Below are 21,144 nucleotides of genomic sequence, written 5' to 3'. Positions count from 1 at the left end.
ATACCAGAATAGGCACGGAACATAGATTGTTCCACAAACCCAACAAAAAGGCAGGCATAGCTAGGACCCATACGGGTGCCCATAGCTACACCTTTAGTTTGGAGGAAGTGGGAGGAGCCAAAGGAGAAATTATTAAGAGTAAGGACTAATTCCGCTAGACGGAGCAGAGTGGTGGTAGAGGGGAACTGATTAGGTCTGGAATCCAAAAAGAAGCGTAGAGCTTTGAGACCTTCCTGATGGGGGATGGAAGTATATAAGGACTGGACATCCATGGTGAAAATAAAGCGGTGAGGGCCAGGGAACTTAAAATCATCGAAAAGTTTAAGAGCGTGAGAAGTGTCACGAACATAGGTCGGAAGGGATTGAACAAGGGGTGATAAAACAGTGTCGAGGTATGCAGAAATGAGTTCCCCTCGTACCCCATCTGTTACTTATTTTTATGCACACATTCTTTCTCTCACTCTCCTTTTTCTCCCTCTGTCCCTCTGAATATACTCTTTGCCCATCCTCTGGGTCCCCCCCCCTTGTCTTTCTTCCCGGACCTCCTGTCCCATGATCCTCTCATATCCCCTTTTGCCTATCACCTGTCCAGCTCTTGGCTCCATCCCTCCCCCTCCTGTCTTCTCCTATCATTTTGGATCTCCCCCTCCCCCTCCAACTTTCAAATCCCTTACTCACTCTTCCTTCAGTTAGTCCTGACGAAGGGTCTCGGCCTGAAACGTCGACTGCGCCTCTTCCTAGAGATGCTGCCTGGCCTGCTGCGTTCACCAGCAACTTCGATGTGTGTTGCTATTCATCTACAAAATCTTTTTTTTTGTGTATTTTCTGCATACTTTAATCTTCTTTACAAACTTAAATGGAAATGTCTTCCAGTGAAACTTACTGCCCTGACTACTGGAGCAGCTGGTCAGGACTGTGTATTTGTCAGTTGCTCTGCGGGGAACTAACAAAGACAACATTGATTCCTAAACGTTGCTACTTATCTAAACATTTTAATGTAAAACAAATATAGCTTTTCAGATGACAGGCAAATAAGCTTAATTTATGGCTTTTAGAGGCTTGGTTCTGAGAATCTATTCTTTAAATGTAGTCAGAATCACGGATTCAAAACCTGATGTGACAATTTACACATTAACTGTCAATCAAAAGAAGGCAGTGCAGCAGTGCTGAACAAGAGAACCAATGTCTCACAGCATCAGAGACCTGACCCGACCTTATGGGTCCTCTGTGTCAAGTCTGCATGTACTCTGTGATCATATGGGTTTCCTTCAGATACTTTGGTTTTCTCCCACTTCGTGGTACATGCAATTTGGCAGTTGATTGGTCAGTGTAAATTGCCCGCAGTTTCTAGGTGAGTGATAAAATTTGGGGAGAGTTGATGAGTATATGGGAAGAATAAAAAAAATTAATGTAAGATAAGTGTAAATGGGTGCTTGATGGTCAGTGTGGTTTCAGTGGACTGAAGAGTTTGCTTCTCAAGCTTCAAGTTCAAATTTAATTGTCATTCAACCATACTCAGGAGTACAGCCAAATAAAAGTGTTCCTTTGGGGCATAGAAGCAAAACAGAGCGCTAACAGTCACACATAGCACGACACACATATAGCGCATATAATTATGATAACAATAAAACATACAGTCACAAAGTAGATATTAAAATACCCCATGTCCCTGGGTGTCACGGCCTGTAGATTGATGGTGCATAGGATGATTATCCTAGAGCCACATTTCTGCAAGAACAAGTATGCAACAGTTCCTCGTCATGCATTAGTGCAGCCGCAGATGAATGTAATCCAGCTCGTCTTCCCAGGAGTGAACACTGGAGGGCAGCACTGATGGGAGTCTGACCACAATACAGCCCAGAAACCTGCCGAGCCACTCTGCCTCTGGCATCTCCTCCCCTGCAGCAGGCAATCCCATGGCATGAGGGCCTGATCCACGCAACAACCAGAACTAAGCAGCCATTCTAGCCAGTGAACGATCATTGCAAACAATAGCCTGCAACTTCCCTTTGGACTTGGAGGCAATTCAATGAAGCAGAACTGAAGCAAGGCGAGGCAGTGGGCCCATTGTCAAGAGTGAGGAAGACCTGAGGTTTGATCAATTTAGGTGCCGGGCCAAATCGAAAAAGTTGAGTACAGGCCAAATTGAGGCGGCAGGGACCAGGCCCCAGAGCATATCAGAGAGACGAAGCCCGATGTTTGGACAAAAATTTAAGTGCCAGGCCAAATCAGAGAGGTCGAGCACAGGCCGAATCGAGGCAGCGGGATCCAGGCCCCAGAGTGTATCAAAGCAACAGGGCCTGATGTTTGGATGACAAGGCATCATGCTATGGGGGTGAGGGACAAGTCAGTTCTATGAAGTTTACACGGCTCTGTCCTGAACTCAGGGTCTGTGGACGGACTCTCTTTATAGACTTCAGTTCAGAACACTGTTTGCTTGTGTTTATTGTTTGCATGATTTGGTTTTTCCTTCCTCTGCACATTGGGTGTTTGAAAGTCCTTTTCTTAAAATAGGTTCTTGTGAGGTTTCTTTGTTTTGTGCCTGCCTGTAAGGAGGTGAATCTCAAGCTTGTAAAATGTATACATACTTCGATAATAAATGTAACTTTGTACCAATGCCCAACAGATCTCGAGATCAAAAGAAAAAAGCCCCAAGTACTTGCGTCATTTGCTGGACAGCGCACTGCCTCCACGCATGGCCTCCGACGCCTCTCTCCTTGGATCACTGAAGTAGGCATCAGGAGACACAACAAGTCCAGCTTCACTGCTATCAAGCAACTCACTGGTGGGGTAGACCTGAAGAACTTGATGTTCTTCATATCCAGCAGAGTCTTACAGTCATACAAAGGACATAAAGGACAAACAATTACACTGGACCCAGAGAGGCCACTGCCACTGAGCACGCTGCCACCTTACGAGATCTCTCTGAGTCTCATGCTGACATTCTGCTGGTGCCACAGATGGAGTGCTGCACCGGCAGAGATGCCATCCCTGGAATGAGATTTCAAACAGGTAAAGACAATCGGGGAACTCAGCAAGTCACAGATCTATGGCAGGGAATAAACAGCTGAACTTTCAGGCCAAGTCCATTCATTAGGACTGGAAAGGAAGGGGGAGAAAGGCAGAATATGAAGGTGGGGGGTCGGGAAGGAGTACAAGCTGGCAGTTGATAGGTGAGACCAGGTGAAGGGGGAGCTGGGTGGGTGGGGAAGGGGTGGGGGATGAAGTAAGAAGCTGGGAGGGGGCTTTCTGTTCAATGCTTTTCCCCCAACCAACATTCCTAAAACAGGTCATCACTCCTTCCCTGTCAGTCATAGCTCGAACCATGTAAATTGGGTGCCTACTTTTCCATATGTGTCTACAGACACATGTAAAAGTGTTCAGCCTCCAACCCTTTGTTCACATAAATGAATATTACATTCAGGGATTTTGAGCAATTTAACTGATAATTTCTATTTGTGAATCACAGGCTCCTCTTTTCCACAGTAGAGCCCCAAAAACAGGGAAAATTGTAAAGCGTGAAAAACTTGGGAAAAAAAATTGAAATGTCAGCAGTTCAAAAGTATTCATTCCACTTTTCTCAGATAGAGTTGAATCACCTCTTGCAGCTATTACAGCCAATAGACTTTTAGCGTAAGACTCTATTAGCTTTGCACAATGTGATTAAGCAAGGTTTGCACATTCCTTCTTGCAAAATTGTCGTAGCTCTGCCAGGAAAGTCGGGGAGACATGGTGGACAGCAATCTTGAAGTCTTGCCAGAGATGTACGATTGGGTTAAGGTCAGGACTCTGACGGGGCCACTCAGGGACATCAATTCCCTTCGTTTGAAACCACTCCATGGTTGCTCTGGCAGTGTGCTTTGGGTTGTTGTCCTGCTGAAAGACGAACTTCCTCCACGGTTTAAGCTTTCTGGCAGGGGCTAGCAGGTTTTTATCCAAGATCTCTCTGTATTCAGCAGCATTCATCTTTCCATCAATCCTGACCAGATTTCCAGTCTCTGCTGCTGAAAGACATCCCCAGAGTAAGATGTTACCTCCACCGTACTTCTTTACGGTAGTGATGGTGTCACTTTGCTGATTATGCCGCACGTACCATTTAGTGTTGAGGCCAAAATTTCCACTTCAGTCTCATCCGACCACAAGACCTTCTTCCACATCTTTAAAATATCTTCTAAGTGATGCTTTACAAAGTCTTTAAGGGCAAGGATATGTTTTTTTTAGTCAGAGTTTATTCCTTGCCACTGCTTCATAAATATGCTTTTAGTGCAAGAGAGTCATGAACTTCATCTCCTGTTGTAGCCATTGACTTCTGCAACTCATTCAGAAAGGCTGTCGACGTCACAATAGCCTCTCTTACAAGTGCCATTCTTCTCTGGGAACAAGGTTTAGAGGGGTGGCCTGACCTAGGCAGTGTGATTGTGGTTTCATGTTTATTTCCAGTTTTTCACAATGGACTGCACAGAGTTCCAACATAAGTTTAGTGCCTTTGAGATAGTCTTGTACCATTCTCCAGATTTGTGCTTCTCTATTATTCCCTTGTCTTGTCTTGAATGCTCTTTTGTCTTCATTTTGTTTTTGTCAGTTGAAAATCATACTGTGGGACCTTACTGGGCCGGGGGGGTGGTATTTACAGTATTCTTATGAATTCATTGAAAACAGGTGACCTTCTACTTTCCTACAGCAAGTGAGTTGGTAAATTAATACTGTATATTGCACCTGAAAAAGGTTAGCATAGCAACTACAAAGGGGATTCATACTTTTTTAGGAAATTGTTGACAGATTTTGGAATTTTTCTTTTGAGTTGACATGATACATAATGATTTGTATATTAGCTCAAAAAAACCTACTTCAATATATTTTAATTTTAGAAAATGAGACAGTAAAATGTGAAAATGGTTGTGGGGGCTGAATACCTTTACCTAATAGATTGGAAAATGCTGTGGGATTTTATGAAGTTGCAAAGGATTCTGCGTAAAGTATTTCTTTGAAATGGCGATTGACCAGTATTTGACATTTTTTAACGTCAAAGTCAAAATTAAATTTTGCCACTACCAAGATCTCATCACTTGGACAGTGAGCTGTTTACTGCACCTGTGCGGTGCACTATATAGACTTTGAATTATATTTTGTTAACTTACTTGTGGTGATATTTTGTTTTATATGCTGTGTTTTACCATATACTATCTTAAGATCTGTTTTCTTGTAGGTGTTTACAACTTAAAAAAGAAATACAATAGAATTTTATGAAAAACTACAGACAAAGACTAATATTCAAAAGAAGACAAACTGTGAGAATAAAAATAACAGTGAGAAAATGAGTTGCAAAGAGTCTTTGAAAGTGAGCCTGTATGTCACAGAGTCAGTTCACAGTAGCCAGTGCAGAAGCCTGAACTATGATTGGCTAAATAATTGGAGTCTTGGTTACTTGACTTTATTCTGATTATTTCCAGTTTCATATCTGAATGATCAAAGAAATGTAATCTGTCCCCATAGAAATCATACAAGCTCTGAGACAGAGGAAGTCAACGAAACAGAAGACCATTTTCACTGTGGTAGAGATGCTGAACGCCTGCTGTATTTGGGGCCTCCGGAATGGTAGAGTGGTAAAAGGTGCCTCGGCAAATCTGGAACATGATTTATCAACGGAACAATGCAGGGAGGCTGTGACTGCAAATTATAAGTAAATCAACATTCAAAGCTCTGATATGCAAAACTTTGCAACCTGATTTAAGAGAAACTAAATAGCAAGAGCCAGAATTTTGATCGGGTGGCTGGAATCTGATTTATCAAAAAGCTGACATAGAAATGGCAGGCTCTTTAAAACCTGGAATTCAATTTATAAGGAATGCATTACAGAACGGGAGAACCAAGATGGTCAGGGTCACAGATATTTTATTTATGTATTCAATTATATTTTCAGACTTCTGTGAACAACACTATGGCAGATGGACTTTGATTATACATATCTACACAGTGATTCACCTTCACCAATGTTCCTGCAGGCACCATTAAACTGTGAAGCTGTTGGTAGTATCATCAGAAGATTACTATTTCCAATGCCAAAAGCAGGAATTAAGGATGCACCCTGTTCATTGCTACATTCAGTCATTTCTCATTCATTTCATGTACGTTCATGGAAATAATGAGATCCTAGACAAAAATCCCACCGCTTCGTCTTCCCAGGAGTTATCATGGCAGAGGCTGTTTGGAAATCTCCACTGTTTGGTGAATGGGGTTAGATATTCAGAAACCTCTCTCTGGCCACAAAGAGAAACAGGGGCACACTTATCACGTGTGTGAAATGCTCTTTGGGAAAGGGACACTCAAAACTGAAGGCACCTTGATTAAATACCTCTGCTGAATAAATAGATAGATAGATAGATATACTTTATTGATCCCAAGGGAAATTGGGTTTTGTTACAGCCACACCAACCAAGAATAGAGCATAAATATAGCACTACAAAAACTACAAACAATCAAACAACCAAATGCAAACTATGCCAGATGGAAAATAAGTCCAGGACCAGCATATTGGCTCAGGGTCTCTGACCCTCCACGGGAGGAGCTGCAAGTTCGATGGCCACAGGCTGGAATGACCTCCCGTGCCGCCCAGTGTTGTATCTCGGTGGAATATGGCCGAAGTCCAACAGCAAAAAGTTCAATATTCGGTCTACAAACACGTTCCTCGATCGTAATATGACCCGGATTCCACCATCTGTTGTTAACCAGAACAGTAAGCACTCAACCCCTTTACGCTTACCACTCTCAGTGCACTTCCAGCCAGCCTGAACGGTCTGGAAGCCGTCCATGGAGAAGTTTTGATCGGGTATGTCCTCGTGCAGCCCCGTTCCAGTGAAACACATAACACTGCACTCCTGAAATGTTCTCTGACGCCTGGCTAGCGCCGTGAACTCGTCCATTTTATTACCCACCGAACTCCTCTTCTCCATAAGTCTCTGTTGTCTCGACCCGGTCCTCTTTCCTCGACCTTGTGATCCCCCTTCGCATCCTCTGTGTGTTTTCCTCCAGATTTCAGCAGGGGTGTCCACCGCTCTGTTCACTAAACCGGGCGGCATAAGCTCAATCAGCTGGTCCCTGGAATACACAATGCTACCATGCTTCTGTCTCGCTAATGAGACGTGTCTCATTAAAGCATCTTAATGGTTGTCCCACTCAAAAAAAAAGCTCTCATTTAAACCGTCATCCAACTGTGCCAATGTCAGCAAATGGTTAATTTAGGAACTTACCGAACCTTTGGACTCAATGAACAAGCTTGCAAGGGCAAGAGCAGGCAAGGACTGAACTTAACTCAATGCCACAAACAACCACAATGTGATTTAACAGCAAAGCAATTAAGCAGTTCATGCAAATATAACTTCTAAGAAAGATGAAGGGAATTCAGCATACGGTAACTTGGAGCTGTATTAGGAGCCTTAAGCAAAAAGATGCAGGAAATTTACATAGACATATGGTCAACACTGAGTAAAACTTTTATTCAAGCTTTCCTCAGCATTTGCCATGATAAAAATCTTCTCTCCCTCATGGTCCATCGAATTTCTGCAAAGACAGGACAAGAATGCATTCACATTTTCACTCACCTGTCAGTCCACATGCCTCAGCTGAGAGAAACGCACTCCAGGATAGCAAGAAGAAAATCCCAGTCTCCAGCATGGGGAACTCGCAGAGTTTGGTGAATTTGGTTAAGTAATCACAGTGTGGGTTAAGGAAAGGAATGATAAAGTAAAATAAGCACCATTCCCTTTTTTCACCAAATCTCTCTTTTCCTCCCTTTTCCAGGCATTGTCTCCATCAACTGAGGTAATTCCCACAGACAGCAGCCATCCACTAATATCGCACACAAGTAGAATTAGACACCTTAATCCTTCACTGCACGTCAGTAGACTATCCAAGTGTGAAGATAATGTAACTTGGACCAGGCCAGTTGCCCATTTAGCAGGATGCATGAGCAGCAAACAGCAACACTGTCAGACTTACCCACCCTTGTCCTGGGACGGAAGCACGACAAGCTGTGGCGCTTCTACCACTGTCCTTGCCGCAAACACACACCAAAAAAAAAATCAGGCATCAAGTGTAAGATTTCCTTTCCAAGCTTTGTCTCAGATTTCCAGTATCTGTGTTTTCTAATCTTTTCAAAATGATGATCTGGTGCTAGGCTTATGTTTTAAGGTCCGAAAATTGAAGGGGTTTTGGAAGGTTGGGTTAAAGACATATAATGAAACGGAGACATTGCTGAACTTTCCAGAACACATGTATTAGAATCACAGGCTTTTTTTACCTATGACTTTCATAACAACCTGCAGGCTGGGAAAATAGTGAAAAAATTAAGCATTGACCAGAATATATAAAACACTAACTCAAGCTAACTTATTCCTTGTCAGCCGTGTGAAGACTACAGCATTTACACCATGTTTGCCGCAGTCCTGACAGTCAAGATACAAATTTTAACCTTTCTACTTCCAGTCGCTTCTTACCAAACCACTGTCCCATCACTCAACTCCAAAAGAAACTGATGTTCGCCATTGGAATCAATTATTGCTGATAGACGTTCGGCCCAATGACATTGGGGCTAGCTCTGAAAGAAGCATTTAGTCTGTTCAATTTCATGATCATTTCCAAAAAAATAACTGCAGTTTTCTTTCAAGTTTAAAATCTCTTCCTCTTCTGAAGCCTCCAACTGGAGCTGATACCATCAGCCTACCAAGCAATATATTACAAAGAGTTCTCATGTCATGTGTGATACTTCAGCACTCTATCTGCTATCCTTTCAGCCAATGGAACCAATTTCCTATTTACTTCCTGTACCTAAACTCTTCATTATGATAAATACCTCATATCAAGTCTTCCTTAACCGTCTCTGCTCTGAGCACCACTACATATTCAAGACTGCAATGCATGGAGTGGAGTGCTTGTCCTCCCCTTCTCCGCCCATCTTCTTATTCTGGGTTTGTCCCCCCTCCTTTCCAGTCCCGATAAAGGATCTCCGCCCAAAATATCGACTGTTCATTTCCATAGATGCTGCCCGACCTGCTGATTCTGCCAGCATTTTCTCTGTGTGTGTGTGTGTGTGTGTGTTGCGTATTGCTCTGGATTTCTATCATCTGCAAGATCCCTTGTGTTTATGTGCAGTTCCCCACAATTTTGCAGGAACTTCCTCAGATGCTCTAGAATAGAATATCATTCACTAGTTACATCCATACGTTCCTGAGTGTTTCATTTCCTTGTTTTCTCATAATTAGAATAGCCTTTCTAATTAGAAAGTACTTCTTCTCAAACAACACTCCAAATGCCCGTCTTGTTTCCAAATGGACTGGCCTTCGACTTATGTTTTGTATTTGATTTCCAGGAATTTTATCTTTTCTTAGCAAATGTCACATTGTTATTCAGAAAAAAATTCTTCCATTCTCACAGCCCCTTCATCTTTTTGTTCAATTCTTTCTCAATTGACATTCCACATGTTTAGTTCGCAGCCTCAAGAAACAAAGGGAAAATAAGCTATATGTACACTGAGTTTAAAACTAGTATAAAGAATCCCGTTCTTCAAAAACAAAAATCAAACTGTATTAAAGAACTTTTAAGGTAGACATTCATCCTCAGTCACACACACTAAATGGAAAACACAACAACCAATGTTCTATTCCTTTGTGAAATCTGATTCAATTGAAGTCAATGTAATTGAATTTCACAGAGTAGTTCAGCGAAGATGCAGCAGTATCAGGCACATTTAGTGTATATGGCAGGGGATGAATATCTGCCCCACTATTTATAAGTATTTCTGGATTCCTTCTTCATGTTACAATGAGTTTTCCAAACAATTATTCTGTATTGAATCCCACAGATGATAAGACATAGGTGCATGACCATCGAATCTGCTCTGCAATCCTACAAGCCTTAAGAGCTTAGGTTATTGCCTTTCAGGATCTACATCAACAACTGTAATGGAAGTGATAGGGCAACTGTTCACCACCACCTCATCGTCACAGAATGGCCTGGATCTGCACTTATAGTGATAGTGAAAATGTCAGTGTTTGCCATTATTAGTTATAGAAAAGTACAGCAAAGGAACAGGCCCTTTGGTCCATCTAGTCTGTGCTGAATCATTTAAACTGCCTACCGCCATCGAGGGAACATAGCCCTCCATACTTCTACCAGCCATGTGCCTATCCAAACTTGTCTTAAACATTGAAATCGAGCTTGCATGCAGCACTTGTGCTGTCAACTCATTCCACACTCCTACGACCCTCTGAGTGAAGAAGTTTCCCCTCATGTTCCCCTTAAACTTTTCACCTTTCACCCTTAACCCATGACCTCTGGTTGTAGTCCCACCCAACTTCAGTGGAAAAAGCCTGTTGCATTTATCCTATCTATACCCCTCATAAGTTTGTATATCTCTATCAAATCCTCTCAATCTTCTATGTTCCAACGAATAAAGACCTAACCTATTCAATCTTACTGTATGATTTGAAATCGACAGTAATTTCTGTTGAAAGGTGATGTAAGTTTAACCAATTTCCCAACCCTGCCCCGGTTGTACTGTCTGTAACTTCCCCAGTATAATCTCCAGAAATCAGTGATCTGAAATAAATGTCACATATTCATATATTTTATCTGATGTAAGCAAAATTAAAAATGTTATGGCCTGGGGTATAAATTAATATTATTCTAGATCTCCTACTTTGCAAACCTGGAGGCCATAAATCAATTGATTTCCCTCAGGTAATTAAAATTTCAGCATGACTTAAAATTACCTATATTATGTAGACAGTTTACTGTGATAATCAGCTTCTACCTTAATGCTCTAACCTTGATTACACACTCTGTAACATCTTTAACAATAGTGCTTTTTACTTCCTGATTTACTGTGTGAAAGAACTCTTCGTTGTGGTTAGCTGTTGAAGTTAAAGTCAATCTTGGCAAACACCAGAAATTCCTTGGAACTTGGAAAAAGGTAATGCCACAGCACAGCGATCATTAGATTTCTTCTATGTCAGTCAGCTCTTTACTGCTGACTGCTAAGCCTGGGCGATCATGAGTACCTTATTCTTGAGTTGGAAAGGAATACCTGCAAGGTAAGTGTGCAGAAGCCTTAGAAGGGGGCAAGGAGAGGATAATCAAGATTGAGAAAAGGGGAAGGGGAGGGGAGGGAGCAGAAAGCACAGGAGAGACATTCTGAAATGATCAATAAATCAATTGCTTGGAATCAAATGACCTTGCCTGGTGTCTCAGGGCTGGGTGTATCTGTGCCCGTGCTGCCAACCCCCGTCCCGGCACTCCTCTGTACCTGCCCCACACCCCTCTTGCGGCACTTCACCCTTGCCATTCCCAAAACACTTTGCTCCTGCCAGACTTAAAAACTCGTTCTCCACTCCACATTGATAAGTACAGTTCTGAGCAAAGATCTTACACACCCTAGCGATATGTATGAGCCTAAGAATTTTGCACAGTACTGTATATAAATATGGTCATATGGTGAATGGGCTTTATGCAGGCCTTGATTTAAAATCTGTGGATTGGAAAGGAAAGTCGAAGTATGATTGTAAATAAATAGAGGATGGTTGAAGACTAGTGCCACAAGACTACAGAACAAAATAAAAGTTGTCTGTGTACAAAGATATTTTGTCGGAAAACCACTGTTTAAAATGAGAAACACTACAGCATCCTTTAGTAAGCTTCAACAAAAAGACTCTAACTCCTTTTGATCCTCTCACACAATAGCATAGAGGAGAAACCAAGGATAATGACTAGAACATCACCTGCTTTAAAAGCTTACCACAATTAGGTTGGAGAGCACTCTCTTTTAATCTAGCGGTGCACAGAGTTTTAGAAAATGCTGTTTTAGAAAGTGCTTAAAATAAGAGAGAAACTACAGTGTCCGAGTATTAGAGATTCTATTCTAAAGGAGCACTAAAGACCCACAGAAGTCACGAGTGCATGCTCTCACAAGCAACACTATTTTTAGTGCGTGTCTCAATGGTGCCTTCCTCTCTGTCTGTTTGTATCATCTTCTGTCTTTCCTTTTCTATTTGTTTTTGAGGGATAAATGCAAGTCAGGGCATGGGGGTGGGGGAGGGTTCATCCTTTACCCCTTGAAAACTTCCAATTGATGCCCAACTGAGAAAACAGTCTTACAGTCTAAGACTCAGACTAATACAACATTGAATGAATTACTCTGAACCTTCAGTCCAACCATCCATACTGATTAAGATGCCTATTCATTTGCCCACATTTGACCCATAATCCTTGACTTAATGTTGCATCCTAAAGAAGGCTTCTCTTCAAAATGGTACAAACACCTTGTCCTTGGGTGCAGAAAGTAGGCAGGCTATTTCAATAAAATGTATTCAGAGGGAACCAGAGGACAAGAAATAAATTAAATCAACAAAGAACTAGGTTAGATGTTTGAAGAGAAGAGATGTCAGATGCTGGATTCTAGAGCAACAAACAAACTGTTGGAGAAAGTCAGTGGGTCAAGCAGTACCTGTGTGGTGGGGGCGGGGAGAGGAAATGTCAACACTTGGGTCAGAAACTTGTATCAGGACAGATGTTTGAAGGTTTGTTTCCACTAAGAACTATCAACCTTTACAACATTTTGACAGAGGCAGAGGGATTTGAAAAGTGTTGTGTCTTTGTTTGTAGGTGACATCACCACACAGTCAGACCAAGTACAGTACCATGCTCGTAATGTCCCTTGGCAGAAGATGAGCTACTGTTCCTTGAGATTATGACGGGTTCAATGGGACAATGTAAGAAGAACAATGCAAACCCAGGGAGAGAGAAATTAATAGAAATTCAGGGTTGATAATATTGAGGGAGAGAGAGAATGTGACCTGAAAGAGACAGGGCAAGCTACAAGAAAAGGCAAATGGGGAGATAATACAAGGATGCAAAAAAGGAGTAATAACTGAGACACATCAACATTTTAATTAAAATATTTAGTGGGATTTTTTAATCCTTTGGTTCACAGGTCACAACTAGAGAGCTACAGTCATTAGCTCCCTCTCTTGGCTGAGAAGAAAAGATGCAGGCATCCAACAACAGTTCAGCCAACTAAAAGGGTAAAAAGTGTTTCCCATCTGACATTAAAAGTGGAAAGAAATCCAGGAGAATACTTTACAGTTTACTAGGAACCAACTCACTCTTTATAAGATATGCATCATTGGCCGAAAATACAATTTAAAAATAGATTTCAGAACATAGAATGTACAACAGTACAGCACAAAAACAGGCCATTCAGCCCACAATGTTGTGCTAACCAGTTAAAAAGCAAATCAAAAACATCCAAACAATAATCCCACCTACCTACACAATGTTGATATCCCTTCATCTTCTTTATATCCATGCGCCTACTCAAGTGTCTCTTAAAAGCCTCTATCACCATATCAGGCAATGCATTCAATATACCACTGAGTAAAAAACTTAACCCATCACATCCCCCCTGAACCTTTTCCCTCGCACCTTCAATGCATGCCCTCTGGGATTAGACATTTCAACCCTGGGAAACAGATACTCCCTGTGACCTATATCTATGCCTCTCATAATCTTGTAAACCGCTATTGGATCTCCCCTCAGCCCCTGGCATTCCAGCATAAACAGCACAAGTTTATCCAGCCTCTCTGATAGCACATACCCTCTAAACTAGGTAGCATCCTGGTAAACCTCTTCTGCACCCTCTCCAAAGCCTCAACATCCTTCCTATAGTGCAACCAGAACAAAACTCTAGATGTGGCCTAACCAGTTTTATAAAGTTACAACATAACCTCTTCACTTTCGAACTCAATTCCTCGACCAATATAAGCAAGCATTCCATAAGCCTTCTTAACCACATTATTAACCTGTATTGCCACTTTTAAAGAGCTATGAATTTGGATCCCAAGATCTCTCTGCTCAACAACATTGTTGAGGATCTTGTCCTTAACTGTGTACTGTCTCCTTGCATTTGCCCTCACATGGGTTAAACTCCATCTGCCATTTCCCTGCCCATACTGTATCTGCAACTGATCTATATCACATTGTATTCTTTGCCAGTCTTCTACACTATCCGCAACTCCACCAATCTTTGTGTCATCCACAAATTTACTAACCCACCCATCTACATTTTCATCCAGGTCATTTATATACATCACAAACAGCAGAGGTCTCAGTATAGCTCCCTGTAGAATACCAATAATTACAGACCTCCAGCTCAAATAAGTCCCTTCAAACACTACCGTCTGTCTTCTATGTGCAAGCCAGTTCTGAATCCAAACAGCCAATTTGCCATGGAGCCCATGCATCTTAATCTTCTGGATGAGCCTCCCATGAGGGACTTTGTCAAATGCCTTACTAACAATCCATGTAGACAACATCCACTGCCCTACCCTCATCAGTCTCTCTCGTCAACTCGTCAAAAAACTCAATCAAGTTGGTAAGACACGACCTGCCCAGCACAAAGCCATGCTGGCTCTCCCTAATTAGGCCATGGCTTTCCAAATGCTCATCTACGCTATCCCTAAGAGTTTTCTCCAGCAATTTCCCTACAACTGACAACTCAACAGTCTACAGATCCCAGGATTTTCCCCTGTTCCCTTCTTAAATAAAGGTACAACATTAGCCACTTACCAGTCCTCTGGGACCTTGCCTGTGGCTAGAGAAGTCATGAAGAAACTGACGAAGGCCCCAGCAATCTCGTCCCTTGTTCCTCCAATAACCTGAGGTAAATCTCATCAGGACCTGGGGACTTATCCACTTAATACTCTTTAGAAGCCCAACACTTCACCCTTCTTGACCTCTAAATGCCCCTATGTACTTAAACACTCAGCAATGATCTCCTGCTATTCCATATCCTCTTCCTTGGTAAATACTAAAGCAGAGTACTCATTAAGTAGCTCACTCACATCCTCTGCATCCAAGCAAATGTTCCCCCCTTTATCCTTCAGTGGTCCCACCCTCTCCCGAGTTATCCTCTTACTCTGTAATTATGTATAGAATGCCTTGGGATTCACCTTAATCCTACTTGCCAAGGGCTTTTCATGGCCACTCCTGACTTTCCTAATTCCCTTCTCTAATTAATTTTTGGCTTCTTTATACTCATGTTTTTATTTATTCAATTACGGGATGTGGGCATCACCACCAAACTAACATTTATTGCCCATCCCTTGTTGCCCTTCAGAAGGTGGTGATGAGCTGCATTCTTGAAACGCTGCAGTCCCTGAGGTGTAGGTGCTGTTAGAGAGAGAATTTGATGATTTTGACCCAGTGACAATGAAGGAATGGCGATATGTTTCCAAGTCAGGATGGTGAGTGACTTGGAAGAGGAGTTCCAAGTGCTGAGGTTCCCAGGTATCTGCTGTTCTTGTCCTTCTAGATGGTACTGGCCATGGGTCTGGAAGGTGCTGCCTTAGGAACTTTGGTGTCTTGTTGCAGTGCATCTTGTAGATAGTACTCACTGCTACAACTGCTCGCCGATGGTGGAGGGATTAGATGCTTGTGGAAGGGGTACCAATCAAATGGGCTGCCTTGTACTGGATGGTGTCGAGCTTCCTGAGTGTTGCTGGAGCTGCACTCATCCAGGGGAGTGGAGAGTATTCCGTTACACTCCTGACCTGAGCCTTGTGGATGGTGGAGAGGCTCTGGGGAGTCAGGAGGTAAGTTACATGCCACTGGGTTCCTCGCCTTTGACCTGGTCTGGTAGCCACAGTGTTTATATGGCTAAACCAGTTCAGTTTCCTGTCAATGGTAACCCCAGGATGTTGATAGTAGGGGGATTCGGTGATGGTGATGCCACTGAATATCAAGGGATGATGGTTAGAGCCTCTCTTGTGGCAGATGGTCATTGCCTGGCATTTGTGTGGCTTGAACGTTACGTGCCACTTGTCAGCCCGAGCCTAGATATTGTCCAAGTCCTGCTGCACTTGGGTATGAACTGCTTCACTATCTGAGGAGTCACGAATGGGGCAGAACATTGTACAGTCATCTGTAAACATCTCCACTTCTGACCTTATGACAGAAGGAAGCTCACTGATGAAGCAACTGAAGATGGTTGTTCCTAGGAGACTTCCCTGAGGAACTCCTGCAGTAATGTCCTGAGGTTGAAATGATTGACCCCCAGCCACCACAAACATCTTCCTTTGTGTCAAGTATGATTCCAACCAGTGAAGGGTTTTCCCCCTAATTCCCTTTGACTCCATTTTAGCTTGGGCACCTTGATGCATTACTTGGTCAAATCTGCAAAGTGACCACATTCTACAGAGTTGTATTGCGAGCATACTGAGCAGCTGCATCACTGCCTGGTTCAGAAATTGCACCATCTCGGCTCGCAAGACCCTGCAGCGGATAGTGAGGTCAGTTGAGAAGATCATTGGGGTCTCTCTTCCCACCATTACAGACATCTGCACCACACGCTGCATCCATAAAGCAAACAGCATTATGAAGGACCCCACGCACCCCTCATACAAACTCTTCTCCCTCCTGCCATCTGGCAAAAGGCACCGAAGCATTCGGGCTCTCATTATGATTATGTAACAGTTTCTTCCCCCAAGCCATCAGATTCCTTAACACCCAGAGCCTGGACTGACACCAACCTACTGCCCTCTATTGTGCATATTGTCTTGTTTATTATCTATTGTGGTGCCTGCACTGTTTTGTGCACTTTATGCAGTTCTGGGTAGGTCTGTAGCTTTGTGTTGTTTTACGTAGTTCAGTGTAGTTTTTGTATTGTTCACGTAGCACCACAGTCCTGAAAAAATGTTGTCTCGTAGTTACTGTGTACTGTACCAGCAGTTATGGTCGAAATGACAATAAAAAGTGACGTGACTTGACTTGAAGACTATCACTCTCACCTCACCTCCGGTATTTAGCTCTTTGGTCCATGTGCTTCATTTGATCCTAACCTCTGATGCTTTACATACTATTCCTTTTTCTTCTTGACTAAATTTATCACCTCTCTGAATATCCAAGATTCTGTTATCTTTCCATCCCTGTCCTTCCTTCTAACAGGAACATACCTTTCCTGTACCCTGTTCAATTGATCTTTAAACAACCTCTTCATGTCTGATGGGGACTTGCCAGAGAAAAGGTGTTCCCAATTAACTCTTCTTAATTCCTGCCTAATACCCTTGTTATTTGCCCTACTCCAATATAAAACTTTCCTGCAAGGACCATACCTATCACAGACTAGAGAAAATCTGCTGATGCTGGAAATTCAAACAACACACACAAAATGCTGGAGGATTTCAGCAGACCAGGCAACGTTTATGGAAAAGAGTACAGTTGACGTTTTGGGCTGAGGCCCTTCATCAGGACTGGAAAAAAAGATGAGGAGTCAGTGTAAGAAAGTGGGGGGAGGGGAAGAAGAAACACAAAGTGATTGCTGAAACTGGGAGGTGGGGATGAAGTGAAGAGCTGGGAAGTTGAATGGAGAAAACGATACAGGGCTGGACAAGGGGGGATCTGATAGGAGAGGACAGAAGGCCATGGAAGAAAGGAGGAAGGAGCACCAGAGGGAGATGATGTGAGGAGATAAGGTGAAAGAGGGAAATGGGAATGGGGAATGGTGATGGTGGTGGTGGTGGTGGGGGGCTTTACTGGAAGTTCGAGAAATCAGTGTGCACGCCATCAGGTTGGAGACCATACCTATCCTTGTATAGCTATACTGAAAGTTAAGGAGTTGTGGTCACTGTCCCCTAACTGTTCACCAACCAAAGGGTCAGTCACCCGACCAGGCTTATTACTCAACACCAGGTCCAGTATAGCCCCTCCTCTCATTGGACCGTCCACATATTGATTTAAGAAACCTCACAACAAAAGCCAGACTGTAGAGCGTTCCTGAAGATGTAAGAGGATATTCCTGTCAGACGATAAATCAGCAGATGTATCAATGAAAGAATGATTGACAGGTTTTAATTATTTTGCATCCAACATTCAAATGTCTCAGAGTACGAGTCCTATTAGGATGCTCTAGTTTTTTTTTAATAGATTAAATTGCACCTCCATCTATTTGACTCTTGAAATCTGTTGTTCTTCTCACGTTTTGGCTTCTCAGCCCTTCCTTTCCTGCTCCATCATCCCTGGAATGATCCCAGGAATAAAAGAGTAAACATGTGAGGAACATTTGATGGCTCTGGGCCTGCACTTGCTGGAGTTTAGAAGAGGGAATCACAATGAAACCTATCAAATATTGAACAGCCAAAATGGTGTGGACATGGAGAGGATGTTTCCTATAGTGAGAGAGTCTAGGACCAGAGAGCACAGTCTCAGAGTTGAAGGATGTCCATTTAGAACTGAGATGAGGAGGAATTTCTTGGGCCAGAGGGTGATGAATCTGTATCTGTGGCATTCATTGCCACAAGTGGCTGAGGAGGCCAAGTCTTTGGGTATATTTAAAGCAAAGGTTGATAGGTTTTTGATTATTGAGGGAGTCAATGGTAATGTGGAGAAGACAGAAGAATGGGGCTGAGATGAATAATAAATCAGCCATGATATAATAATGGAACAGGCTCACTGGGCTGAATGGCTTAATTCTGCTCCTGTCTTTAAGGTCCATCATCACCAGTAAGGGGGAAATGAGTAATGAAGAGTGTAGTTGCTGAGGAGAACTACAGTCAAAGCCACACATCATGTAAACTCTCTGAGTTCTGACTTCAACAGCAGCATCTTGAGAAGCTGGCCCCTCGGCAGATGAAAATGTTGGTGTAACACCATTTGCAACTTGTAGTGGGACAGATGTTCTTAGCGCCTACCTTCCTTCATACCAAGTGGTGTGGAGCTCATGGCAGAAGCTGCCAGTTCTCTCCTTCCACAGAAAGCAGCAGTGGTTACGATCCACTACATCACAAACATTTGGAAAACAAATTCACAGAGCTGCAGCCTACATGAGCTCCTCAGATGTTCCCAGAACCAGCTTGCAGACTTATGTCATCTTACATTATGCTGCATTTCAAAAACATCTGGCTTATCTCAATGCATCTCCACTTTGTACTTATCTACTGTCAACAAGATCCTTGCCTTCTATAAAATTTAACATAATTACCCTGGCAATTTTATCTTTATTCATCAACGTCATCTCTCCCTGTACTAGTAAACATTCCTTAATCAGGATGCCTTTGAAGTTTTTGCTTTAACTATTACTTCCTCCTTACTGTGTTGAAAGAGTGCCCGTATAAATACATTCTTTCCCATTACTTTAAAATTGAGAAAATCTCTACCTTCCACTAGCTGTTCGCATCAAACAAGGCCTTGGAATATCAATGTGAGTAGTAAAAAAGAACAGAAGGATTATTGAACATATCCTATCTCTGAAGGCTTTTGAAGGAAATCATACACTAGATTAAGTGTTATCAAGACATATGAGATCTTTAGAACAACAGCTAGACTTCAGAGTATTATTTTGATTACCATATTATGGAAAAATGTGATGTCAGTAAGATGGGATTGAAGAGATATACAAGGACATTGCCAGAACTGGAGGAATGAAGAGAGGTTGCATAGATTGGAGTTATTTTCTGGAAGACAGGACATTAATATAAGGTATACAAAATTGATGGAGCTGGAAAGAGTCAACAGGCATCTCTATTTTCTTTTGCAGAGTAACCAATAACTAGAAAGAAAGATTATTGATGATTGTTGAAAGGATTAAAGCAGGGGGTCCCAACCTAGGATCCAAGGACCTCTTGGTTAATGGCAGGGGTCCATCGCATAAAAAATGGTTGGGAACCCCTAGATTAGAGGGTAGTTGATGAATAATATTTTAAAGTAAAAAGTTATGGGTATCAGCAACTCATTGACCTGGAACAGATAGAAACATCATCACATTTAAAAAGCTTTTGGGTGACCATTCGATATGCTGTCATCTGTGGACCAAAACCTGAGACATGGATAGAATTAGAATGACTTGATCTTCAGCTGCCGTGGACATGATGAGCAATGGCTTTCTTTATGCCTTAAATTTCTAAGATATTTTAAAATTTTACCACCAATGTTGGCATCAGTTTTTCAGTTTTAATTCACATTGCCTTGCTGGATTCCTGAATTTTTTTTATGGGCTTTACCTTGATTTCTCTCTAGATTTTTCCATGTAATGGTTACTACTTCTTTCTGGTTCTAACTAAATTGACAGGATAGCACACATTCCACTCCACTACATCAAAGACTTCTGATGATGCGGGAGATGATCAGAAGATCCACAGTAAGTTCTGACTGAAAATAAAGAACATCTCAATAGATTGATCAACAGACGTTTATATTTAGAAGACCAGGCAGCACTTGAAGATATAAGGGATTCATTTTGCCGTCAGAGCAAATATGCAGAAGACTCACCAATCTGATACCAAGAGAAGATCAATAAGGTCCTGCTGCTGTTATGGTCCTGTGTCTGAAAACTTACTTAGAAAATATTATTTTTGGCAGCATTTCTCCATTCTTGTAGTCTCTTGAATACACAGTACACTGCGCTGAGATTTATCGGAAAGTCATTTAAACCAAACTGATCATCAGTACAAGTGGGACCAATTACAGAGCTCCATTCAGAATAGACCTTTGGCTATGAGTTTTAGTTTGAAATTAAGGCATGAGAAAATACTTTGCTCCATCCACAACAAGAAGGATTTCTTAGCAGCCAACCATTTTAATTCCACCCCCCCTTTCCCATTCTGACATTTCAGTCCATGACCTTCTTACCAAGATAAGGGCACCCTCAAGATGGAGGAGAAATACCTCATACTCTGTCTGGTTATTTTCTTCCCCTTCCCCATTCTCCTTTATTCCATTTCCTTCTCTGGTTCCCATCTCACCCCTTCCCTTCTCACAAGCCCCTCTCCTTCCTTTGCTGCCCCTCCTCCTGGTTTTTCTCCTATGGTGCATTCTCCTCTTCTATCAGATTTCCTATTCTTCAGACCTATGCCTTTTACAATTATCATTTCCTGGCTTTTCACTTCACCCCCAATCCCTCACCTGGTTTCACCTATCACATTCCAGCTTGTACCCTTTCCCCTCCCCTCCCCTCCCCCACCTTCTTATTCTTGCTTCTGCCCCCTTCTCTTCCAGTCCTAATGAATGGTCTTGGCCTGAAACATCAACTGCTCATTCCTCTCCATAGATGCTGCCTGTCCTGACCTGCTGAGTTCCTCCAGCATTTTGTGTGTGTATTACTCT

The 21,144-nt window shown here is 42.4% G+C and overlaps 1 protein-coding gene across 1 annotated transcript in view; it reads right to left on the bottom strand.

Annotated features, from left to right (window-relative positions):
- LOC140196215 (sodium/hydrogen exchanger 9-like) overlaps positions 1 to 21,144 on the bottom strand; it is a 574,106-nt gene that overhangs the window by 352,188 nt on the left and 200,774 nt on the right. The window contains exon 8 of the mRNA XM_072255022.1: positions 7,599 to 7,704. Coding sequence (XP_072111123.1) covers positions 7,599 to 7,704 — 106 coding nt within the window. The remainder of the gene's footprint in view (positions 1 to 7,598; positions 7,705 to 21,144) is intronic.

This window comes from Mobula birostris, chromosome 4 (assembly GCF_030028105.1).
Source record: "Mobula birostris isolate sMobBir1 chromosome 4, sMobBir1.hap1, whole genome shotgun sequence".
In the NCBI taxonomy this organism is placed as follows: domain Eukaryota; kingdom Metazoa; phylum Chordata; class Chondrichthyes; order Myliobatiformes; family Myliobatidae; genus Mobula; species Mobula birostris.
This window is presented reverse-complemented; position numbering and strand designations above follow the sequence as displayed.